Source organism: Pipistrellus hanaki (assembly GCF_964339955.1).
Source record: "Pipistrellus hanaki genome assembly, chromosome: 1".
Lineage (NCBI taxonomy): Eukaryota > Metazoa > Chordata > Mammalia > Chiroptera > Vespertilionidae > Pipistrellus > Pipistrellus hanaki.
This window is the reverse complement of record NC_140503.1, coordinates 118,562,565-118,590,082: the sequence shown is the minus strand read 5'-3', so window position 1 is coordinate 118,590,082 and position 27,518 is coordinate 118,562,565. Positions and strand designations below refer to the sequence as shown.

Below are 27,518 nucleotides of genomic sequence, written 5' to 3'. Positions count from 1 at the left end.
TATCCCCAGAGCAGTCAAATTTGTCTTTGATTTCATGACAGAGAAGGATTGAGGTATACTTGGTAAACCATAATTCTCTTAAGGATGTTTAAATATCTTCATTCATGAAAGATGAATACATTTCAGTTCTTTCCCATAGTCAAGGTATACATTATCTATTGATATTATGTTCTCATTTAAAAAACAAACTAACAACAAAGACAAAGAAAGTAACATTGTAGACCATCTATTTTGTCCAAGGTTCACCAAGTTCCATGTTATTGCAAAATGTAAAGAAAAAAAAATAGGCTGAAAGCAGCCAGAACGAATGTAGTTTTCTGTTGGCAATGTTCTGGGGCAACTTTAGGAATCAATGATGGGTTTGAAAACATGGAAGATAGCATTTTCTAGAAGGATAATTAGATAAAGTCTGTGTTCATAGACCAACTACATCAACAGAAGAACAATCTGGGCTAGAGAAATGATGTTGTAGTTTGAGAATGTTCTTCATATAATTCTGGTAAACCCTCACCACTGCCACCTGGCTCAAAACCACTGGCTCATAGAATCAAATAAATCAGTTAAATGCAATCTCTCTATTCCCTCAGTTTATTGACAGTGAAAATACTATCTTTTGTTGACTTATAAAATATAGGATAATTCTGTATTCTTGTAGTAATTCCGGTTTGGTCCTGGGAGCTTCCCAGATCCCAAACAACAGTGATGTTGTTTGACACAAAAAACAGAGCAGATCAGTGTGAGCACTGCAGGTGCACTATAAATGTTAATTACATTACTGTGAAAAGTAATTTTCATAAAATACTCAGCTCCAAATATGATAGTTCTTGGTCTGAGTACTAATACCTTTTATATTAGTTTATTAAATTCAGTGAAGAAATCATTTAAATATTAGGCACTTATATTATTGATTGATTGATTTTAAGGATATAGGAGACTTTAGTAACACTATCAAGCAACATGACCTGACTCACTTTTTACAGAATGCTTCACCAAATCACAATCGTATACACATTCTTCTCAAGGGCACATGAAACATTTATCACATTGATTTTTAGATTTAGTATAATCCCAATCAAAATATCAGGCAATTTGGAATATTTACAAACTAATTTTAAAAATTTATATGGAAAGACAACTAAAATAGCCAAAACAACTTTTAAAAAGCACAAAATTAGAGAACATATGCTAATTTATTTCAAAACTTACTATAAATCTATAGAAATAAAAACAGTAAAGCTATGTTGTAAAAACAATATAGTATTGGCAAAAGTCTAGATATACAGTTCAATGTAACAGAATAGCACAGATTCACCTACAAAAATAAGGACATTTGAATTTGGACAAAAGCACAAAGGCAATTCAGTGGGGGGAAATTGCCTTTTCAAATAATGTGCTAGAGCAAATAGACATCTATATGCAGAAAGAGAAAGAGAAAACTTCAATCCATACCTCACATTATATAAAACACTTAAGTTGTATCATAAATTGAAATGTAAATCTAAAACTACAAAACTTCCAGAAGAAAAATTATTTGTAATCTTGGTTAGGCAATGTGTTCTTAATTACAACACTAAAATCATTTTTTAAAAATGGTAAATTGGACTTCATCAAAACCAAAGCTTTTGCTCTGTGAATTACACTAAAAGAGTGGAAGGATAAGGAGAAGATATTTGCTAATTATATCAAACTCAATAAGAAAACAAATAAAACACTGGGTGAAATAATTGAATTGATATTTTTATTAAATAAGAAATACAAACAGCAAAGGAAAAAAAGCTCAACCTCATTAGTCATTAGATAAATTCAAATTAAAATCACAACAAGATATTAGAAAGTTAAGATTTAAAAACACACACCAACAATACCAGATGCTAGTGAGGACACAGAGCAACCTGAATATTCATACATTGCCGATAATAATGAAATGGTGCATCCACTTTAGAAAACATTTCCTATAAATTAAAAATACATTATTATATAACACAGTGATCACATAGCCAAGAGAAATTTAAGCTGTGTTCACATCAGAACTTTATACAAAAGCTTATCGCAAATTAAAAAACTTCATGTTTTCCTGATGCCTCAACATCCCCACAAACAGGCTGTGAGCAACCTGCCTAGGTGACCATGTGAACCAGAGTGATAAGGCCGGTCCCTGCCACAAGCTCCCCTGCTTGCCCTCCCTGACTGTGGCTGGTGACACCCAAATGCACCAGGGAAATCCCTCACCCTTTTGTTGCATCCTCCACCCTGACTTCTAATAAAGGCACTTGCTCATGTGTCTTCACTCTCTCTGGGCTCCCACCTGCTTGGTGGAGCCAGCTCCCTGGGCACTTCTCTCATATGGTCCCCTGCCGGCCTCTTCTAGGACCAGTCTCTGTGTGGTCTCCACTTTCTGTCCTTGGTTGTCAGGATTCTCTCCAGCCAGTCTTCAGGTGATTACTCAGCATGATTTTTCTGTATTCTTGTAGTAATTCCGGTTTGGTCCTGGGAGCTTCCACTTCACTGGCTGCCATTTTGGAACTCTATCACTTTTATCTTGATAATGTATTTTAACATTGTTGTTTTATATTTCTTACTCCCTAAAAAAGAGGGATCCTTGACTGCACCTATAAAAAAGAATGAAAGCAGTAAAATGTTCTGTTTGAGTTTAGATATGCTAAAATAATTATGAAAATATAAATTAGGATAAAATGGCACCTATATTAGAGGAAGAGTTCTATACAAAACTACACATTTTATTTCTTTATTTTTACCCTGCTAGAGGGGCTCTTTCTTTTGCAGTTGACAAAGATGGAAAGAAATTCTTTGAAATGTCTGCTATGAAATAATTTAAACATGTGTCATGAATACCTTGAAATTTTGTTATGATTGATTATTACTGAATTCACTAAAAATCTATATAAATAATGGCACTTGGTATGATATTTTGCTCAGGTAATGCTGATGGGCCTCTGATATGGAGACTTTGTGGACCTGTAGCATCTACAGTGCCACTGGTTATACCTTATTCTCAGGTATGGATACACTTCGTCACTAATGACCGTGTAGAACATATTGGATTCCATGCAGAGTATTTCTTTACAGGTAAGACTTCTGATTAAACTCTCAAACTCTGGCAATAAAATAATAAATAAAATTTGTATAATAGTTTCTGTAAAGATCACATATATATTTTGTTAGATTTATTTCTAGGTTGCTATTGGTTTTGTTGCCAATGTCAATAAGACATTTTAAAATACATTTTTTGTTTGGTTGTTGCTGATATCTAGAAATTTTTATTTTTTTACATTGATCTTTAGCCCAAAGATCTTGCTATAATTTCATTAGTATTAGTATTTTGTCTATAATTATCTTTGTTTTTTTCTGTGTAAATCATCATATTTTCTACAATAATAGTGCTTTATTTCAGCCCAAATACCTTATTTCTTCTTCTTATATTATTTCATTAGCTAACCATTATCATAATTTTGAAAGAAAGAGATGATAGAATATTTTTTTTACCTTAATGTCAATGCCTATGATATATTATTGTTAAATATTTTGGTTGGTCTTGGGTTTTCAACAAGAACTCCTAATCAGAACAAAATTAGTCCCTTAAATTCTTAGTATATGAAAAGTTGTTTGCTCTCTCTCTTTTTTTTCTTTCTGTGAATGGATACAAGATTTTATCAAATAATTCTTCTGCATCTATTGAGATGGTCCTATTTTTCCCCTTTTAGTATGTTAATGTAATAAATTATATTGAAAGTTTTTTCTCTTGTTAAACCATTCTTCGATTACCAGGATAAACCCAATCCAGAAATAAATCTAACATGGTCATGGTGTATGTTTTGAACATATTACTGGATATTATTTGCTAATGTTTTGTGTTGGATTGTATCTGTGACATTCCTTTTAGTTCCTGAAAATTTCACCCAATACAGGCGGGACTCCTGTTGCTTCTTTGGACCATTAAAATTTTCTAGCTCCTTTTCACTAAATGGCAGTTCTTTTAGATTCCCAACTTGACGTAAAACTCTCAATTCCATGCCTTGATTTTGGGGAGGTGCAAGGCCATGTGTTCTCTTGCTGTCTGAACCGTAGACCCCAATCCCTGTGGCTCATAGCATGGTTCTGCATTCTCTCAGACTAATACAATTTCAGTTTGTGATTACCCCTCAGAATTTGAGTACACTTATTGTTTGCTGATTTTGGAGATCTCCTCTCTTTCCATTATGTTTGGATATGAATCAAAATGTTTTGGTTATGGTTTCATGTAACATCTTTTTTTGTTACAATCAAATGGTTGATTACTCAATCAATCATCTTGTCAGGTTTTTTTTTTTATTAAATTAAAATAAAGAAGTCAGACTTCAGGAAGCAATGTTATTTGTATAAAACATCATACTATACTATGCTTTATAAGTATATCTGTTCTTCAAATTGCTATGCTAATGTGTACTGTGAAAGCTTACTATTGACATATATGTTTATTTTCAGATGACAGAGTCTTCAATTATGGTACTAATTATATTCTTCCATCTTATATTTTTTTCACTGGCCTAGTTTTTTCCAGAAAGGCAATATTATTTACTTTGTCTCAAGTACATTTACTCTTGGTTATACACACATAAAATTATTCTCCAATTATGGTACAGATTATCTTCTTTTTGCTTCATACTAAACTTGAGCCTATTTTCACTGTGCGATTCTGTATATGGCATTCTGTGTATTTCTAATATTTAACCCAGTTTTACTTTGCCTTTATCCAATTTCACATATATACTCATTTATTGTATTTTTAAATCATAAAATATGACAGTTTTAAGTATTACTTTACTTTGGATTTGCAGGCAATTTTTTCCTATTTTATTTAGAATGTAACAAATCTACTTTCAGACTGCGGTGGAATACAAATAGGTGAGAGTGGAGTGATCGCAAGCCCCAACTACCCAGATTTGTATGACAACTTGACCCACTGTGCTTGGTTGTTGGAAGTCCCACAAGGTGACACCATCACTGTGAGTTCAGATGCCTGAGTAAATTACTCCTGAGACCATCAGAACTACAACATCATGTCCTGTGCAGGAACAGAGTTCTTTTAATAAACAAACGCTATGCTTTGATCTTGCAATCAGATCATTTTCTCCCTAAAATTCTCTCTTTAGAGTATATACATTTACATCTATAAGTTTACAATTAATGAAAGATGAACTCTCATTTTCTAGCATTGCAGAGTATACATACCGTAGAAGATAATTCTGCACCTGGAGAGCAGAGTATTCATGTTCTTGATATGTTTGCCATCCCTCCCCAGGGCACTGGGGAGGTCCACTAGTGCTGCAGTTTGGAGAGAAATATTCCTTCTTACAATTTTCAGGATAAACTTCAATAAGAAAGAAGAGAGGAGGGCAGGGGAAATTAAATACGAGACATACATACTAAAATGTATAAATTAAGACAAAATAAAATGATTTGGAGAACCTTATCCCACTCTAGGTAGATAAACTCGCAACTTGCTTATAAAATAGCTAGAGGCCTGGTGCATGAAATGCATGCACTTGGGGAAGGAAGGGTCCCTCAGCCCAACCTGCACCCTCTTGCAGTCTGGGAGCCCTCGGGGGATGTCCAACTGATGGCTTAGGCCTGCTTCTCGTAGACCTAAGCCATCAGTTGGACATCCTTAGCACTGCCACAGAGGTGGGAGAGGTTCCCGAGACCGCCACTGTGCTCACCAGCTATGAGCCCAGCCCTGCTTGTGGCTGAACGTCACTCCCCCTGTGGGAGCACACTGACCACCAGGGGGCAACTCCTGCATTAAGCATCTGCACCCTGTTCAGTGTGCATCATAACAACTGGAAGTTCTGTCATTTGGTCGATATGTATATTACCCTTTTATCACATAGGCTAAGAGTGCCTCATTATTGCTTTTTTCTTCTGCAGCTTACATTTAGTGACTTTGATATTGAAAGCCACATCACCTGTGCCTGGGACTCTGTCACTGTCAGGAATGGTGGTTCTCCAGGATCGCCCATAATAGGACAATACTGTGGAACTTCAAGCCCCAGTCCAATCCAGTCTGGCTCTAACCAGCTGGTGGTGATTTTCAATTCAGACCGTACCGTGCAAAATGGTGGATTTTATGCTACATGGAACATACACACTTTAGGTAAAAGAAACATTCTCTGCACTTATTGTCTTTTTTAATTGAGCTATTTAAAAAAATTAATAACGAATTCAACAAGTATATATTTTGTACCCACTCTCTGTAAGACTAAATTCTAAATGTGTTATCTCATGTAGCAGCCCTCCAAGGAAGACACAATACATATTTTTTTTCTCTTTTGCACAGGTGGAAATCTAGGATTGCCTAGGTCATGTAGCTAGTAATCACTGGAGTCAGGATTTGAATAAGGACAGTGGAGCCAGAAACTTTGATCTTAACACTTCACCATTCTACCTCCAGAGTCACAGAATGACAAGTAATAGAAAAGATGTGTTGGAATTACATGTAATTTAATATGTTTGGAGCCTGGAGGAGGACTGATGAGTGGTGAGCTGATGGCAGGAAGATAAGAGTCTACATCAAGAAGAGCCTGGGCTTCCATATTATTCCTTAAGCAGGAGGGCACCATTGAAAAATGCTGAGCAACAAAATTGCAAGATAAGATTTATGATTTAGAATGAATGCTCTGCCTGTAGTACATGGCAAATGATCATACATTTGATTTCAAAGGATATAACTTTTGTGTATGTAAGATATGAAGTTCCCAGAAAATATAAGAACTTGCACTGGAGACTTTAATCAGGATTTCTTTAAAGCCTGCAGTGTCACACACACAGGGCAATTCTTTCCAGGAGAGTCAGTTATCATGAAGATCTGTATGAAATGAGTCACATTTTCCCTCATTAAACCACTGGTTACTGTGTAAGTTAGAGGGAAGTTTTAGATGAACCACTGATTTTCCAAGGGTTTAAAAGCAGAAGATTCAGGGAATACTCTTTAATTTGACATCATTTTGTCTTGAGTCTCTACTTTTTTTTTTCTTTTGTCATGTCTTAAGTATGTATTTTAATTGTGTAAAATAATTCCAGATTTTTCTTTATGTCAATTGATATAATTTATTTTCATCCATCAGTGTTTTAATATGAATGAATCGTGATGCTTTAATGGAATAATTTTCCCCTCCTCAAAGTCATTTTCTCTAGTCCTGTGTGTTAGAGTTAAATTACAAATAACTATAGACCTGTATTCTCATGTGTTAGTGGTAATAAAATACAGATTTTGGGATTGCTGGGCCACCAAGATTATGTAGCCTCATGGGAGTAAAGCATATTGGTATCATTTGAAGACAGGATAGAAGTCCATACACTTTAAGATAAGAATTAGAGTTCTCAATTGAGTTCATAGGGGTATAACAAAACAGTAACAGCTGACGCTTCCTGTGGATTCAATGCACCTTACATTCATTGAGTGTTCTTGTTTGTATACCTGCCCCAAAGGTGACTCCTAAAAAAGGAAAGATGACTCGTAAAAAAGGAAAGATAAACTGAATCTCATATTTAGAAATGTATTTTCTCTAAAAGTCTTGGTTTATCAAAATTGTTATTTTTATCACAAATTAATTATCTTTTTCCATAACACTTTTTAAGGCTGTGGTGGAATACTTCACTCAGATAACGGCACGATCAGATCCCCTCACTGGCCTCAGAATTTCCCCGAGAACAGCAGATGTTCCTGGACAGTCATTACCCATGAAAGTAATCACTTGGAGATCAGCTTTGACAACAACTTCCTAATACCCAGTGCTGATGGACAGTGCCATTACAGCTTTGTGAAGGTTAGTGGGCTTGTTTATTTAATTGAAGCAGAACTGGTTTTTTGAACAGAAACATTTAAAATAGAAATGACTCACTGCCTCTTAGAGTAAGGAAAGGACAATATTGCTCCTTGGATTTCTTGAATTAAAAAAGCTTACCCTGGCTGGATGGCTCAGTTGGTTGGAGTGTCGTCCTGTACACCAAAAGATTGGGGATTTGATCTCAGATCTTTCTCTCACACATCCATGTTTTTCTCTATCTTCCTTCTTCTCTCCCTAAAAAATCAATGAAAACAGGTGAGATTTTTTTAGAAGTGAGAAATCTCAACTATTAGGATTTAACCTTTGAACCATTAGGATTTAAACTTTGAACCATGACTCATGTTGCCATGTGACTTTTCATTCACTAATACATAAGCGAAGTAATTTAAAGAGATTTTTTTTGGACTTTTTAAATTCTCATGAATATTAATGGTTCTTCCTTTCTGTAGAATCTAAAGGGAGAGGCCAGATTTTGTTTGTTTCTTTCTTTAAAAAAATATTTTTATTGATTTCAGCAAGGAAGGGAGAGAGTGATAGAAACATCAGTGATGAGAGAGAATCATTGATCAGCTGCCTCCTGCACCTGCTTCCCCCCCACACACACTTGGGATGGATCCCATAACCTGAGTCTGTGCCCTTGATCAGAATTGAATCTGGAACCCTTCAGTCCACAGGCTGACACTCAATCCACTAAGCCAAACTGGCTGGGGCTATTACTCTCCCTCCCTCCCTTCCTCTCCTTCTCCTCCTCCTCCTCCTCCTCCTCCTCCTCCTCCTCCTCCTCCTCCTCTTCCTCCTCCTTCTTCTTCTTCTTCTTCTTCTTCTTCTCTCTCTCTCTCTCTCTCTCTCTCTCTCTCTCTCTCTCTCTCTCTCTCTCTCTCTCTTTCTAAAATACCCTCTGGGACAAAGTGAATGTAAGGCTCCATTGTAGACAGCACTTACAGTATGCCATAAAAATTAAAGAAGGCTAGAGAGGTGACCTTAAGAGGCTAGAAGCTGAAAAGACCATGAGACAGGCCCATGTAAAATTGTGACAATGAGGCAGTCAATAAGGCTGTCTTACAAATACTGCTCATGTGGCACTGACCTCACTTTGCATTGACTTATGACTATGATGACTGTATTATAAATCCATTCCATCTGTGCTCTTTTGCATCTTATATGTTTTATCTCTAATAGGCAGGCTAAGCCTTTTAGTGGAAAGAAACATATTTCCACTTAGTTCACATTAGCCTGGACTCTATTCACATCTCTTGCATTTACCACCTGCATGTTGCTCTGTGAGCTAATTAAACATTTGAACTTTAAATTACTCAACCATAAAATAAGGAGAACAAGTCCTACTTTAGTAGGATTGTTTTAAGCATTAGAGGCAATATAATATAGCAACCTTGAGTTCAGCACTTGGAATATAACACCACCTAATAAATAAAAGTGACTTTTATTGTTAATATTATTATATTGTCTCTCAAATTATGTTGTATGTCTAATTGATCTATGCTTACTGTCTAAATAAGAATTCCAATACTGATGTAAAATACCTACATAATTAAATGCATTTAATATACACTTTTCCTAATTGCTTTTTTCATGAAACAAATGAACTCTCTTGAAAGTTCTTTAATTATAAATGAAAGTTCTTTAATTATAAAAATGGATCTCAAAAATTACCGAGGCCCATTTTCCTATGGATGGCCTGGGAGTCCCTGTGACAGCAGGCCAAGCCAGCACCACCAGGGGCAGGGGCAAGTCAGAGCCCTGCCCAAACCGAGTGGCCTGGGGAAGCACTCTTACTCCTGCTGACCTGGGACTCTTGTTTCTGACAAGGGATACAGAGACTGGTAGGCAGAACCAGCAAGAAGAACCCATCTAGAGCAAGCAAATTTAAACCTCACACCTTATACAAAAATGTACTCAAAATAGACCATAGACTGTGAAATATAGCTATAAATATAGCTATTTTCCTATTTTCAGGGGGAAAATAGCAGACCTTCATGATCTAGAGTAGGGGTGTCGAATTCAATCAGAGAAGGGGCCAAAATCTAAAATCCAGCCTAAATCGCGGGCCGAATGGTTTACTGAACAGTCATAAACTGACAATGTCATAAACTGACAGCGGAGTGCAGTGATGACAGCGTGGTGCGGGCCACATTGCAAGGCCTGGCGGGCTGGATTTGGCCCGCGGGCCTTGTGTTTGACACATGTGATCTAGAGATAGGTGAAAAGCTCTTAGACTAAATATAAGCAGAATGATCCATAAAAAGATAACTAATGAGTTTTATCTCATAAAAATAAAAATAAAATGTTTTGTTCATGAATGCCTCTGTGCAGAGGATGAAAAGACTGACTACAGACTGGGAGAAAAGATTCGCAAACCATGTATCTGGCAACAGACTACAATTTAGAAACACATGCAACTCTCACACCCAATAATAAAAATGCAAAATTTCAACTAGCATATGAGCAAAAGATATGAACAGATATTCCACCAAAGATATACATGGTATACATGGTAAATAAACATATGGAAAGATGGTCAACATCACTAGCTGCTAGGGAAAATGCAAGTTAAAGCCACAATCAGGTATAGCTATTCACCTCTCAAAATGGCTAAAATTAAGTCAGTGGCAAACACCGAATCCTGGCAAGGAGTGGAAAGCTGTGTCACTTATTCATTGTTGGTGGGACAGCCACTCTAAAAAAACAGTTTGGCAGTTTCTTATGCAACTAAACCTACATGTACCATAAGATCCAGCAATTTCACTTTGGGCAATTATAGCAGATTATTGCAAGATATGTTTACACAAAAACCTATATATCAATGTCCATAGAAACTTATTTGTAATAGCCTCAAACTAGAATCAGTGCAAATGTACTTCAACAGTTGAATGGTTAAGTGAACTCTAGTACATACACACCATGGAATACAACTCCTCCATAAAAACAGACTATTGACAGAATAACAGTTTAGACAAATCACCAGGGTTTTTTCCAAGTAAAACAAAGCCAATTTCAAAGGTTACATCATCTTTATATACATTGTAATGTTTTAGAAATGGCAATATTTTAAGAATGGAAGACAGGGAGCCAGAGTCAGAGAGGAGGGGTGTAAAAGTCAATTATGTGGTTATAAAAGAGCAACTCTAGAAATCCTCATGGTATTGGAGCTGTTGAAAGTGTTGGCATAGACCTTATTTAAATATATAAAAGGTTAATATGCTAAATATCCCTCCGTCCATCTGACCAGTTGCTATGACGTGCACTGACCACCAGGGGGCAGATGCTCAACGCAGAAGTGTGGAGCTGCAATGACTTGGCAGTGGAGGTTCTTGGGTGACATACCCTGAAACCAGAGAGGAGGGATCCTGATTCCTCATGAGGCTGCATGATTCCACCTTCGGCCATGGGTTATATTATTGCTGGGGCACTATTGGCCCCAAATCTGGTTTACTGCACATTTGTGTTTGTGTTCCACACTCTGTATTACAGCAATTTTGCAGAGTCGCCTTCGCACTCCGGGACCCCTTGGGGGATGTTGGAGAGCCGGTTTCGGCCAATCCCTACAGGCCAGGCTGAGGGACCCCACCTGCCAGAAGGATCCTGCTCACTCTGCAGATGCCTTTTGAGCCATGGAGCCACCCAAGTGTGGTGAACTGGGGAGGGACCGAGGGAGGTTGGCTCCAGGATATGCCAGGCCCATCTCACTCAGTCTCATCCTGGCAGCCACCTTCTAATTAATTTCTTTTCAATGTGCCTGAATCTGCGGACTAGGCCACTAGTATATAACAAAATATATACACACAAGTGTAAGTAAAAGTAAATCTTGGAAATTGAGCAAGATTGCTGGATTGTATTGATATAAATATTGTGATACTACAGTTTTGCAGGATATCAACATTAGGGGAAACTGGAAACTATGCACAGGGACTTCTATATTTTACATCTTATAACCACATATGAATCTGGAGTAATCTCAATAAACATTATTTAAAAAAAAAAAAAAAAAAAAAAGACCATTTACAACCAGTATGAGTTATGGAAAATCTTAAGTCAAAAATTTTTTGACCTGATGACAAAATCATAGAATTTTGTAGATCCAATATAGTTGGATGAGTCCTGGGTTATTTAACCAATGACATGAATTCTTCACTGATAAGACAGAAATGAATACTTAATAACTCTTTTCCATTATTATCATTATAACATTTGTGGTCTTGGACAAAAAGGTGGAGCTGTCAGATTCATAATAAATGGCTTCAGAAAGGGATAAGCACATGAGTATTCTTGAAGTTCTTTATTAAAGAACTTGAGATTCATTATTAGAAGATAGTTCCTATCACTTTGCCTTTTAATAATGTTTGTAAAAGTAGTATATATATTAGTAAATCATGTTTATAATTTTATAAAATATAGAGAGAATACTTCTGTATACTGATTCCCTGGATAACTAAAGGGGAAAATTAAAAAAATATTAGAAGTGATATTAGGAAAAATGTTAGCATCCATTTCTTTCCTGACACATTTTAAAATTATAATTTACATTTAATATTATTTGTATTATTTTTGTACAGTATGGTAGTTAGACAATCATATACTTTACAAAATGTTCTGATGGTATTTCCAGTATCCACCTGGCACCATACATAGTTATTATAATACTAGAGGCCTGGTACATGAAATTTGTGCATGGGGTGGGGGGGTGTCCCTCAGCCCAGCCTGCACCCTCTCCATCTGGAATCCCTCTCACAATCCAGGACTGCTGGCTCCCAACTGTTCACCTGCCTGCCTTCCTAATTGCCCCTAACTGGTTCTGGTTGCCAGCCTGATCACCCCCTAAGCATTCTCCTGCCAGCCTGATTGGTGCCTAATGGCTCCCCTGCCAACCCAATTACTCCTAACTGCCCTCCCCTTCAGGCCTGATCACCTCTAACTTCCCTCCCTTGCTAGTCTGGTCATCCCTAACTGACCTCTCCTGCTGGCTTGGTCCACCTCAACTGCCCTCCCCTGCAGGCCTGGCCCCTCCAACTGCCTTCCTCTGCTTGCCTGATTGCCCATAATTGCCCTCTCTTGCAGGCCTGGTCCCTCCCAAATACCCTCCCCTGTCGGCTATCTTGTGGTGGCCATCTTGTGTCCACATGGGGGCAGCCATTTTTGACCACATGGGGGCAGCCATATTGTGTGTTGGAATGACAATTTGCATATTACTCTTTTATTAGATTGGATAGAGGCCTGGTGTATGGATGGGGGCCAGCTGGTTTACTCTGAAGGGTGTCCAGGATCAGGGTGGGGTTCCCTTGGGGCATAGGGCAGCCTAGGCGAGGGGCCCGTGGCTGGTCACACACCCCCAGCAACCCAACCATAGGCCAGGGTTGGCTGGAAGCAGGTATCTGGGATTTATTTATCTTCTATAATTCAAACTTTGTAGCCTTGAGTGGAGGCCAGCACAGACCAGGGCAGGTGGGAAGCTTGGTTTCTTCCATAGCTGGGGACACCCAAGCCTCCTGCTCGCTCCCGCTCCGTCATGGCCACCATCTTTGTTGGGATTTATTTATCTTCTATAATTGAAACTTTGTGGCCTTGATTGTAGGCCAAAGCTGGCCAGGATTCTTGACTTCCTTCATTGCGGGGAGCAAACCAAACTTCCTACTCGTTCCAGCTCAGTGGTGACCATCTTAATTGGATTAGTTTGCATACTCACTCTGATTGGCTGGTGGGTGTAGCGGAGTGATGGTCAATTGCATGTTTCTCTTTTATTAGTGTAAACTAGAGGCTCGGGGTGCATAAAATTCATGTCATTATTCCACTACTCAGCCCAGCCCGCACCCTCTCCACTATGGGACCTCTTGGGGGATGTCCAACTGCAGTTTTAGGCCCAATCCCTGTGGGCCTAAAACTGCAGTTGGACATCCCTCTCATAATCTGGGACCACTGGCTCCTAACTGCTCACCTGCCTGCCTGATTGCCACCTAACTGTTCCTCTGATGGTCTGATTGTCCCCAACTACCCTCTACTGATGGCCTTATCACCCCAAGGCTTTTATTAGTATAGATATGACCCTGCACAGATAATTTTACCAACCCTGCTTTACAATAAGGGCTTGACAGTTGAATTATTAGGACCAGACACCAAGAATTCCTTTCTTTGAATAGTGAAGGCAATAATTATCTTGTCTTTAAGTTACCCGGAAATTAAAATAAGATAATGACTTAGAAAAGTATAAAAGCACCACATAAAGACAACTATCTTTATCTTGTACTGAAAAATAACGAAGTGGTAAAATAAAAAATACTATTTTTATTCTCCCCTTCCTTCCTTTACAGCTTTTATTTAAACTTTGAAATTTATAAAAATTTCACTCCAATTTTCATTTCTTTACATTCAATATTATTTTGTATTGGTTTCAGGTTTTATATTAATTACAAAATAGTGGTTAGACAATCAAATACTTTACAAAGTGTTCCCAGATATTTCCAATACCCACCTGGCATCATACCATCATTACAACACATTGACTATAACCCCTACTTTAGTGACAATGGGTTTACAGGTTCCTTCCAGTCTTTTGCGTTGCTTGTCCTTTCTTTTCTTTCTCACTTCTTCCCTCATTTTCTTTATATATTATCTCAATTGGCCATCAAAGCTCAGTGAAGGCACTGGGACATGCTTCGTGCATTTTACAGACCAGGACACAGGCCAATTCCATTGGCTGTGGAACTTGACTCAGCACACAGGAAGTCCTCAGAGCCATGTTCTTTGCCCTTCCTAAGGGGCAGCCGTGGGGCAAAATGAACAAACCTTCCCATCAGGCTTCTGAGCCTCTTTCTCAAGCACCTCTTCATTGCAGATGCTCCACATTCTTTCCTCTCCCGGTCCGGTCCCCTTGCCCCCATTCTTTACTGCCCCCGCTTCTCCAGAGAAGGTGGAAGGCTTCTCACTCACCACCAAGGCATGTTCTGCCCTGGGGCAGGGCACCGCGGGCTTGCCTTTGGGTCAAGGCAGGAGCAGGAGTCGCTGCCTCTGAAGTGTGAAGGCCGCCTGAGCGAGGCCGGTTAGCACTGGGAGCTTCTCTGAATCACATCAGTCAGTCCAGTACCCTGCCGTGCGGCACCCCTCCACTGAGGTGGCACCACTCCTCAACCCCCCACACCTCTACCCTGCCTCAGGGGTGAGGGTCCTTGCCCCTCTGCCCGGGAGTCCTTCCATGCCCTGGCTGAGCCCACCTGCATCTTGGGACCACTGCAGAACCTCTGTCTCTCTGCAGGCGAGGCAGATCCCTGCTCTCAGTGCCCCCGAAACTATAAATCTGTGGCCAGAGGCCCTGTCTAGGTCTCAGCAACCCCATGCCTGCGATGTTCCCCAGGACCCATGGTAGCAGCTAGGCAGGCCCTGCTGTGCCTCTCCGGGGCCTCAATGTTGCCAGGGCAGCACAGGAGCGGCTAAGCAGGTGTCAATGTTCCCAGAGCCCCATGGGAGCGGCTAGGCAGGCCGGCTGTGCCTCCCTGGGGTGCTGATGTTGCCAGAGCCCTACTGGAGCAGCTGGGCCTGCTTGGCCTTGCCTCCCTGGGGCACCGATGTTCCTGGGGGCTTGGGAGTGGATAGGCAGGCTGCTGCCCTTCCTGGGGCCCTACAATGAACCCAAATGCCTCCCCTGTCGCCTGGCGCTGCCCAGCCCTCCTCCCTGGCCAATGGACTGATACCTTGTGGGTGGCGTCTGACGCTGTCCACAAGGCCTCCTCTGCCCCCATGGACCTGAACCTCCAGAAGCAGGCCATGGTGCTGCCCGCTCTGCCTGCTTATGCAAATTAACTACCATCTTTGGTGGGTTAATTTGCATACTCACTCTGATTGGTTGGTGGGCGTGGGTGGTGGGTGTAGCAGAGTGATGGTTAATTTGCATAGTACTCTTTCATTAGGTAGGATTATTGAGTATATCCCTTATGTTGTATTTTTCATCCCCGTGACTATTTTGAAACTACCAGTTTGTACTTCTAAATCCCTTCACTTTTTTTTACCCAGTATCCAATCCCTCTGGCAATCATCAGGCTGTTCTCAATATTTTTTCTTCATTTTTAAAAGTTGATTTTGAGAGAGAGAGAGAGGAAGGAAGAGGTAGAGAAACAGAAACATCAATGTGAGAGCAGAACATCGATCTTCTACTTCCTGCACATCCCTACTTGGTATTGAGCCCACAACATGGGCATATACCCAAGAAATATTCTATTATATTATAGCCCTGCCCATCGCCATCTATGGGAGATCGGGGCCCCCTCTTATATTCATCTTTTTTTATCCACTCATCTATTGACATAATAGCGCATATTACTGTCCTCCCTCTCTCTCCCTCTCTTTCTCTCTCTCTTTCTTTCCACTTAGCTCAGCTACCTAGATCAGGTCAATTAGGAGAAGGTAAGAAGAAACTGAGTAGTGATTGAATTTTTGAAAGAGTAAAAAATCAGATACACTATTAAAATGCAGCTTAAAATATTGCTCTCAAAATCAATATATATATATATATATATATATATATATATATATATAGAGAGAGAGAGAGAGAGAGAGAGAGAGAGAGAGAGAGAGAGAGAGATCTTGGAGACCTGGTGCATGAACTTTGTGCACAGGTAGGGTCCCTAGGCCTGGCTGACAATTAAGGCCAATCTGTGGAGTGACTGGCAGGGCAATCAGGGCCCCCACCCACACCTTCCTTGGCCTGGCGCCACCCACTCAACAGCCCTGCCCATCGCCATCTATGAGAGATCAGGGCCTCCTCTTATATTCACCTTGGCCTGGTGCCACCTGCTCACCAGCCTCATCTCCCACTGCTGCCCATCACCATCTGTGGGGTGACCAGCAGGGCGATCGGGCCCCCTGCTTGTACCCTGCTTGGCCTGGCACCACACACTCAACTGCTCCACCATCCCACAGTGGTCCCACCCTCGTCGGAGCCCATTGGGGCTGGCAGTGCCTTCATTGCCACTTGTTGCCAGAGCCATGTCACGGACACCTGCCATATTCTGTGCCACCCCCTGTTGGTCAGCACAGGTCTAACTCCTGGTTGGTTAACTTCTGCTCATGGGGACTATCTGCATATTAGCCTTTTAGTATATAAAATATATATATACACGTGTGTGTGTGTGTGTGTGTGTGTGTGTGTGTGTACTAGAGGCACGACGCACAAAATTCAAGCAAAAGTAGGTCAGGCCAGTAGACCTTTCTCCCCACAGCTGCCGGCACCAGCTTCCCTCTGGCACCCGGGACCTGGGCTTTGCTCTGGCCCTGGCTTTGTCTGGAATGACATCTGACTAAATTAGCATATTACCCTTTTATTATTATAGATATCCACTTTTATATCCACTTTTTTTTTTATCCACTCATCTATTGACATAATAGCGCATATTATTGTCCTCCCTCTCTCTCCCTCTCTTTCTCTCTCTCTTTCTTTCCACTTAGCTCAGCTACCTAGATCAGGTCAATTAGGAGAAGGTAAGAAGGAACTGAGTAGTGATTGAGTTTTTGAAAGAGTAAAAAATCAGATACACTATTAAAATGCAGCTTAAAATGTTACTCTCAAAATCAAATATTTCAAATTTACATGCAGTTTATTTGCTATCGTATTATGTTTAGGTCGATATATACCTTAGAGCCATTATTTTCCAGCATAGGCACATTAAGATATTGTCTGGAAAACCTTGAGCAATAAGTTGTGTTTGTGGCTCTGCTAGGTGTGGGCAGGAGCTGAGGAGATGGACAAAGCCCTGTTAGCCACTAGCTGTGGGAATGTGGCTCCTGGTGCCATCATCACTCCAAGAAATGCATTCACAGCCGTGTTCCAGTCTCAGGAGGCCCCAGCCCCGGGCTTCTCTGCCTCCTTTGTAAGCCGTAAGTAACACCAAACAGCAAACTGAGAGGTCCTCGAAAGGGTGTGGCTGCCACAGGCAGGCCTAGGGAAGAGTGGGAGACTGCACTGGGGTTGGCTGGGACTGGGGGTCCACAGGGAGCAGTGTGGCTTGGTCACCTAATCCTGAGAGTTCACCCATCCTTCAAAAATCAGTGAGAATGGAACTAAACTCAATGGGAGGTAAACTGAGAAATGCTGTAAAAGGTCTGAGAGCCATTAACACATCCAAAAAGAAGCCTGAAATATGGAGTACATAAGAATTTGGCAGGACCTCAAGAGGTTGATAATTGGTAGACAACCAGGTCCCTGGCCTGTGGCACATTGACTGCCTGCACTGAAGTCACGTGGGCCTTTAAAAATGAACTGAGTCTCAGGTCTGACCCAACCCCTCTGATTTCAGAATTTCCATGGGTGGGGACTGGTATGTTTTAACTCTCACCCAGGTGGTTCTCATGGTCAGTAAGCTTGAGAGCCACGTTCTTCAGAATTTTTTTCTTCCTTCTCTTATTACTATTTACAAATTAGGTTAGGGGAAATGGAGCAGTTTTTAAGCATGGGAACCAATGGTGTGTACCTGTTGGTTGTGTCAAATTGAGTAGCTACTAGCTACAAACCACTGTTTAGGGAAAAGTCTGGTGAAAGGAATTAGAGGAAATGCAGAGAAAGGATGCTTTAGACACAAATAAAAGAATGAGGTGGTGTAAAGGAAGTAAGGAAAGACAACCACAGACCTAACCTTAGTCTTCACCTGGTTCCTTGTCTGTGTATATGTGTGTAACTGTGTGCTTTAATATCAGTTAAGGGATACTGATTTATTTTTTATGTGATAGATTAGCAAGTGATGTGGAATAACTAGCTAGTGGCTATGTGGAAACATGTCATTTTACTGATAAAAAGGTAGTTCTATTTCTGATATTAGGGATGCATGTGAGAATTTTATGAGTTGGGATTAGTACATTCAACTCAAAAAAAAAAAGGCAGAAAAACAGGCATTGTTGTGGAAAGATTACAATGGTAATGAAATAATATAGTTTTCTAGTAATATAAAAAGATATTTCTGTACCAATCATTTACAAATCACTTTTCATCAGTCTTATATCTTTATCTACATGAACTATATTAAATCTTTTCTAGTTATTCTTTATTATCTTAAAATTAAATGATTTTTAATATGTTTGTGGTAAAATTTCTAGTACTTAGCCCAAAACCCTGCAGTATTTTCTAAAAATGTGTAATGTTCTCATTTATTTATTTTTAAATGAGAACTCCATTTTCTTATTACTGTTTCTTGCACTTGGAGTACCTCAGGGAATATGTCTTTATACAACATAGGAAATTTGAGTTTTTCCTTCACTGATAAAAAGATACTATGTATTCTGATAATGCCTTTTTCTTCCTAAATAGGGTGTGGGAGTAATTTCACTAAACCTTCAGGCTACATTATTTCTCCAAACTACCCAAAGCAATATGACAACAACATGAATTGCACTTATTTCATAGAGGCTAATCCTCTGTCTATGGTCACCTTGACTTTTGTGTCTTTCCATTTGGAAGGTAAGTTTATTCTTATGTGAATTAAAATTGATTTTTTTAATATTTATTGTTGAGAATTTTACAGATGTCCCTCATTTTCCCAGCTTTCACCCCTTCCCCTTCCCATCTCAGGCACTCACTGAACTATTTTCTGCATCCAAGTATTATGCATATATCCATGTAAGTTCTCTGGTTAATTTCTTCCCTTTTCCCTTCCCCCTTCCCTCTGAGATTCATCAGTCTGTCATGCTTACAATGTAATATATAATTGATTCTTAATAAAAGAATGATGGATAGTAGAGATAGAGATAGTCTAAAATCACCACTTGAAGAAAATATTTAAAATGCTACAGAGTACATTTGATGTAAACTTGATTAAAATTCTACCCAATGTTTTAAGAACACATGCAATATGCTGTATATTCCATCCAGAAGTGAAAAAATAACACAAAAGCTTTAAGAACACAAGAATCACGTAAATAGCTTAAGGTAAATAAGTCTTAAATGTATTGCATTTTAATAATAATTTTTAAATTTATTCCTGTGCATTTATACAATACTTTACATATACATGTATCCTATCTATAAAAGAGTAATAAGCGAATAGATCATACCTCTGCTATATCCACAAGCCACACCCACCAGCCAATCAGGAGCAAATATGCAAATAAACCCAACCAAGATGGCTACATCCACAGAGAACAGGAGGGAGGCTTGGTTTCCCTGGCATAGGAGGAAGCCAAGCTTTCCACCTACCCTTGCTGGCCTAGGCCTCCACTCAATGCTACAAAGTTTCAATGATATAAGGTAAATAAATTCCAACAGAAATGGCAGCAGCTGGAGAGTGCAGGAGGCTAGGGCTGCCACCACAAGATAGCCAGCAGGAGGGACCAGGCCTGCAAGGGAGGGCAGTTGTGGGTGATCAGGACAGGAGGGGAGGGCAGTTGGGGGCAACTGGGCCTGTAGGGAAGGGTAGTTAGGGGTAACCAGGCCTGCCAGGGAGGGCAGTTAGGGGTGACCAGGCCTGAAGAGGAGGGCAGTTAGGGGCAAACAAGCTGCCAGGGGAACAGTTAGGCATTAATCTTGCAGGCAGGGGAGTGGTTAGGGGGTGATCAGTCCCATAGTCTTGAGAAATCCCTAACCACAACTGCCTCTTTGGGTTCACTACAGCTTAGTGAATGGGCTGTTAGTTAGGGGGACAGTAGAGCTTATGGTTTGGGCTAGCCTGTGGCTACAGTCCACACTGCGAAAGAAAGATCCCTTCTATAAATGGGTGTTTTTACAGTAATATTTTTTAGAAATTAATTTTTCATTTCTAAATTATAACTAATTAGTAAATATAACAAGCTACTTCTGCATAATCAAAACTTCTTTCTCTTTAGATAGTCCCCCATGATGGTGAAAAGTTACATTTCACAAAATGTTCTGCAGTGTTCAGTATCCGGGAAATTTATGCTTCATGAAAATAAAAATGACATGTCAGTCCTCATAAATTGATAGATTATACAAAGCCTCTCTCTTACTTGATCCTTTTTCTCTGACCTCTTTTTCTTATATCTCTATAAGCTATTGCTTTGGGAAAATGTATTTGCTAGAAAATGCTGAGTATGAATAGATGTATGTCACTGTAAAAATGGAATATGAAGTTAAATATAATCTTTTCAGCATTTTCTAGCACCAAATCCCAATAATATAAAAAGATGTTCATGACATATATATAGTATTAGAGAAAATAAAACAGTTGTATAAGATGATTCATTTTTCTCTTTAAAATAATACACATGTGAATAAAATCTATAAGGCGCTTAAGCGGAACTTGAAGAGTTGTTACCACTGCACCATAGATTGTGACCTTTATTTTCTTCTTTATACCTTTCCTAGTATTTATATATCAGAGAAAACTTGTTTTAGCAACAGAGGAAAGCATGTGGCATTGGTATGGGCATCTGTCCTCATTAAATTACACAAACAGATGAATGTCATATGCCAATATCATACAGAGTGAAATAGGAGACACCAGTATTTATGCTATAAAATGTTGCCACAAAAAGCACTGCTGAAATCAATGGGATATATATGATCTACAAGGGAACCTATACTCACCCATAGCAGTCACTCACTGAGTTTTGCTGAGTAGGTGGGGAAAAGGGACAGTACTCTGACACCTGAGGTGGGGTGTGGTTGGGGAGAGCACAGCATTTCAGGATGGGTCCCAATGCCAGGTCGACCACTTAACTAATCACCTATTGTGTGCAAATTACTTAATCTTTTTGATAATCACATTCATTTTTTACAAATATAAAATAGTAGTTATAAAAGTCGTATAATGCCTGTAGAAACATATTTTGCGAACTACATTCATCTGAGTGGCCACTGTTTCGTTATTATTACTGTTGCTAGTCAAATCTCCAGATTCGGCCCTACACGGTGGCCTCAGAGCAGATATTTGGTGTTGTAGATTAAGTGACTTTGACATCTATTAATGAATTTGCTAGTCATCACCCAGTTGAAAAGACAGATTTTTAAAAATAGATAAAAATCCTTATGATAATGCCTTGTGACATTTCCAGTGTTACAAGTACACAGTGTTTTCAAACTGCTAAGTGAGTGATTTCTGGCTACAGATTAATTAAATTATAATTATTTCCCAGGAAGGGCAACATTAATCAAATTTATAATTAGATTCTTATCACTAACCATATCCATGCTGATATTCATCGAACAACACTAAAAAGCCAGAGATTTGTTAGCTACAGTAAAAATAATCTCTTACCCCTTCTAAAGTGAACCCAAGGAATTCAAGAGAAGTATCCTATGTAATAAAGAGGTAATATGCAAATTGACCATCACAACCTCACGCAAGATGGCCGCCCCCATGTGGTCACAAGATAGCCACCACAAGATGGCTGGCAGGGGAGGGCAGTTTGGGTGACAGGGTCAGCAGGGGAGGGCAGTTGGGGGAAATCAGGCTGACAGGGGAGTGGTTAGGGGGTGATCAGGCTGGCAGGCAGAAGCGGTTAGGGGCAATCAGGAAGGCAGGCAAGCAGTTGGGAGCCAGCATTCCTGGATGTGAGAGGGTGTAGGCTGTGGGATCGAGCCTGAACCAGCAATTGGACATCCCCCAAGAGGTCCCAGACTGGAGAAGGTACAGACTGGGCTGAGGGACACCTTCCTCTCCCCCCTGCTCCCCACCCCTCCCCCATGAATTTCATGTACTAGGCTTCTAGTGTTGTGATAAAACAGGATTGCTCTCAAGAAAAATCCATTTTTTTCCAGTCACTTTCAAGATGCTATAGACCATAGGAACTGCTTCTGAGGCACTATATCCAAATGAGTGAGCATTTCTGAGCCTACCATGCCAGCGGAGCCATTATTGATCTCAGTTGAGATGAGAGTTCTAGATTTCGCCTTTTGGTAGCCTTTCCCAGGCTATAAAATACTGCAAACTCATTTGTCAATGCATTGTGTTTACTAAACACTGAGGTTTGCTCTTTAGGCACGTATACTGATTATTCAACTGTATGCTGCTTCTTTCCGTACAGGGAGGTTACAAAGGTTCAGTGCACTACTTTCTTTCCTTTTTAAAATTACTCTCCACTAAAGTTTCTCTAAAAGCATGTTATCATATTTTATGTTGGCCTAAATTTCTCTTTCTCATTATTATTATTACATCTTCAATACTAGTCATTCTAGAAACTACAGACTTCTCATCTTTTCTGTATAATCACTGCTTTAGTATAAAAAATTTCAGTGAAATCAGTTAACAGTCATGGGGGAAATTTTAATTTGAGCATTTATTTATATGTTTTAAGACAACTTTTTTTATTCTGAATGTAAACTCAAGACTAAAATGGTTCTTGGTATTCTGAATAGTATCTTTGAAAGTTTTAAAATATTAATAAAATTGGGAATTAACAAGTTAAAATTTTTCTTTTGGTCAAAAATACAACCAGAAACAGACAAATACTAACAGTGAATGATAAGAGAGAAACCTCTAATGTTTGTTCTTATTTTGTAATCAGATGTCATTAATACTTACTTTATTTACCTAAATAGTGAAGTCTAAAAAGTTTATTTTTGGTTTTTACTGTTCATGTGGCCAAGTAGATGCCTCCAAGTTTATAGGTTTTTTTTTTTCTTTAACTTCATAGATAAAGGAGCTTGTGGATATAATAACCTAAGGCAATGCCTTCTATGCCTTGATTTTTCTGTGATTAAAATTAAATAGTAACACTGATTCACCTTGATGATAATGAGGAGTTTAGAAATTCTTAACTAAAAAATTCCTATATCTAGGCAAATTTTAAACTCAGTTTTTCTCAGATCTAGAGTATTTCTTGCTAAGATTTGGAGAGAAGAGGACACCGGAACACAGAAAATGAAAAGAATCAGAAAGGCTGATGCTTTTGCTCACTGTCCTCTAGGATGGCCTCAAAAGCCACAAGAAAAATGGGACTAATTTCTAGAACCGCCAGATAGGAAGTCCTATAAAATATTTGCTTGAGCCGAAACCGGTTTGGCTCAGTGGTAGAGCATCGGTCTGCGGACTGAAGGGTCCCAGGTTCGATTCCGGTCAGGGCATGTACGCTGGTTGCGGGCCCATCCCCGGTGGGGGGTGTGCAGGAGGCAGCTGGTCGATGTTTCTCTCTCATCGATGTTTCTAACTCTCTATCTCTCTCCCTTCCTCTCTGCAAAAAGTCAATAAAACATTAAAAAAATATATATTTGCTTGAATTCTTTTTATTAATTTAGAAGTCCTGGTTTACAGGCTACACCCAATGTACATCTAAAAGGAAAGAAAATTAGATTTTTTCCTTTTGCCCCCCCTTTTTTTTTTACTAAGAAGCACAAAAATTGAGTTTTGTCAGTTATTTTAGTTCACGTCACCCTCCCCCATTTAGTCTAAGTTTTTTATTTATTTAAGTGGCATGATCAATTTACCATTTGTCATTCATTTACCATTTCTTCTCTTTGCTTTCTCAATCGTTTCTGAAGAAATCAGAATGTAGGCACATTTCACAACTCATTGCCTTGTAAAGCATTGGGCAATGGTTCTTTTGAAATAGTTTCTATTGATATTTTATTCAGATTGATTGAGCACTACAGAAGATACTTTAGTTATGTGAGGTTCTTCACTTGCCTGTGTTTAAAACCTTGGCCTGCACACTCTATGGAGCATAGTTTTATACTAGTGATCACTTCTCCCTCTTGCTGATTTCCAGCTACTTAAGAGCAAAGTTAATTAGACAGACAATAGATCTCACTCGTTGTTGTTCCCTAATTCACCTGTCTCTCCCTAGAACTCTTTTTCAACTTTACTGAAAAAACTTTATCTTATTTACAACATTAAAATATTTCAACCAAAAGGAGTTCCCCCTATATCTACTCCTCTTAGGCCTCTCTGCCTCTCTCTGACTCATTGGAAAAAAAAATTGCAGTCAGTCTGAATCTAAATTCCACAAGTTTATGCAATTTGCTAAGTTACTCATTCTTGACTTTCTTTCAATTCTCTTTGAATTCTTGGAATAATAATGGAATTCAGAATTGAACATTGCTCTGTAATAAATCCCAATATGTTAAAAATTATATTTCAATATGTTGAGTAGAGTCCTACTCATTTTAAATAATAAATGTGTTTTGAAGGTTTTTAGAAAAATGGAGACTTAGATCAAAGCAAATTCTTACATTTTAGAGATTTCAATAGTAAATATATGTCAAATTGTTTAATGAAGATAGAATTAAGAATAAATGTAGCTTTTTGTCCCATGACAGAGGCTCTAGTCCAAGGAAAAAGTAATGTTCAATTCCTCTTCTCTTCCTGACATGTGCTCTGATGCTTGATTGAATGCTATCTCTTGGTCATAAACTCAACTTTAATATTTATCTTGCTCCTTGGAGAACTTTTTCCGGACCTTGACTAAGTTCCTTTCGCTAACTAAAAGACAATCATCCTGGTTGCATTTAACTATACCTATTCTACTTGAGAGCTTTGTGGATGCTTTGGTTATATATTCAATTGGTTCTATTATTATGGAAAAGTATTTAATATCACTATTTTCTGATGCCTGTCACCAAATGTCTTCTCATGCAAGAACCAGGCTACTATCTCTGATCTAATGCAATGATATAGAGTTTGAGAAAAATATGTATATTGGTGAATTACTTTATCCCTAATGGAATCTTTATATCTTATTTTCTTGAATATTATCTTCTTTATATTATATAATCCTTGATATGTTTTTAGACTTTAGGTAACTTTATAAGATCTTATATAATATTTGATTTTTTGTGGGAAAAATATTTGGAAGGACACCCTACCTTAAAGAAATGACTACTGAAAAAGATTCAAGAATGTTTAATACATCAAACAACTTGCCAAATATCATAACTTTTGCAATTTATTGAGTCAGGCTTTGAGAGAGTAGATTATCTTTACTGGTTTGTTTAGTTATTTGCTATTCTGTTGCTATCTACAAAATATTAAAATCCCATCTCAACTTCCTCTGCTTCCCAACTTCCTTATTATTGAATATAGACCTTTTACTAGCTTAAACAGTCAATAAGTTTTGATTATATCTTAAGAAAGATATCACTCCTATTACATTGTGACCTTTTTATCATTGAACTAGTTATTTTAATTAATTATTTGAAAGAATAATCAAGCATATGCTAAAATTTACCTTATTTTTCAGAGTACTTTCATAATGTTCTAAGACAACTGTCACTGTGATAATCTATATCAGTAGGCCAACAACCTAAAAACTAATACTCAGAGGACACTTGCATAGCAGGCTATTTGATCAATGTGAGGCCAAGATTTTAATTTAGCATCAGCAATATTTCTTTTCATTCCATGGTTTTGGCTTTATAAAACCAAAACCATGGTGTTTTTTTGTTTGTTTGTTTGTTTGCAGGCTAAATATATTTTTATAAATAATGCATAAGTATTTTTTCCCTCAAACTCACCTACTACTCTAAATTTTAAAAATTCCAGTGGAGCTATTGGTGTTTTCAAGGCAAATTCTGAGGTTATAATTAAGGTACATAATCTGGTAGTATTCACCTCTCAGTTTAATCTATTTCTTTACTTGTTCTATTTTTCTAACATCATGTTGCTTCTAATTACATGATAAGGTCATTGAAATTAAGTATTTTACTTTTTTTTTTTTAACTTGTAGGTTTATGCCTAATTAGAAGCATTTCTGTTCCAGGATTTTCAAAATGAAGGAATTCTTTGAGGTTAATTTAATAAATATATCTGGAATTGATACCTTAAGATTTCTTCAAGCTAGATAGAAACCTAGCTGAGGAGCCAAATATATTCCTAAATGACTTAAGATTTATATTGCATAGGTATTTTCTGGGGGGAAAATCAATTTTATCTAAAATAATAGATCTAAAAAAGGGAGGGAATGTTTTCATGTACAGAGATGTAAAAAATGCATTCACCAAGAGCCTTGCAGTTTAAAGAGGTAGATTACCTTTAAATTAACCTAGAAATCAATGAGAGTTTATAAGTTATCTCATCGCCTCAAAGGAAGATTTAAAAATGAGAAGGGCAGGAATGGCTTCCAGAACACGTGGAAGCCAGAACAATAACCTCAGCATGCTCTCTCTTTCCCCCTCCCCTGTTGTTGCTTTCTGCATGACAACTCCATTTTCTCCACTGCAGCCTGGCTTCCTTCACATGTCAGGAGACGGTTGCTGATGTTTTCCAAGTTGAACAACTGGCTTTCATTGTTGACTAGAAGCCCAGTACATGGAATTCATAGGGGGAAGTGGGAGCTTGGGGTGGGTTGTCTCTCAGCCCGCCCTGCACCTTCTGGCATTCTGGGATCCCTAGGCCTGGCCTGTTGGAGCTTTCCTTCCCTTGGTTGCTGGCAGCTGGCCCTGTCTCTGCTGCTGCCACTACTTGCCATCTTTGCAGCCCTGCACTCCCTCCCCTGCCATCGGTCACCTCCCTTTGCAGGGACAGGTGTGGGATGCAATCACTTGGCCGGCCTGGGCCTCCCTCTGCGGGGAGATTACTGGCTGCCCCGCACACCCACCACGGCATCGCTGGCCGGGGCCTGGGCTTTCCTCTGTGGGATGATCAATTTCGGGACCCCCAGATCAATCATCCCACAGAAGGAGGCCCCATCCACCTGCCACAGAGCCTCCAGCGTGGTAGCCTGGGCCTCTCTCTTTGAGACAATTGATCATGGGGCTCTGTTACCTATCCCTGATAACCTTGCAGAGGGAGGCCC

At 39.0% G+C, this 27,518-nt stretch overlaps 1 protein-coding gene across 1 annotated transcript in view; it reads left to right on the top strand.

Moving 5' to 3' along the window:
- Window positions 1-27,518, top strand: part of CUBN (cubilin) — a gene marked incomplete at its 5' end in the record, with an annotated part of 295,765 nt that overhangs the window by 212,376 nt on the left and 55,871 nt on the right. The window contains 6 exons of the mRNA XM_084880474.1: window positions 2,938-3,087; window positions 4,882-5,003; window positions 5,926-6,151; window positions 7,636-7,823; window positions 17,564-17,720; window positions 19,144-19,293. Coding sequence (XP_084736600.1) covers window positions 2,938-3,087; window positions 4,882-5,003; window positions 5,926-6,151; window positions 7,636-7,823; window positions 17,564-17,720; window positions 19,144-19,293 — 993 coding nt within the window. The remainder of the gene's footprint in view (window positions 1-2,937; window positions 3,088-4,881; window positions 5,004-5,925; window positions 6,152-7,635; window positions 7,824-17,563; window positions 17,721-19,143; window positions 19,294-27,518) is intronic.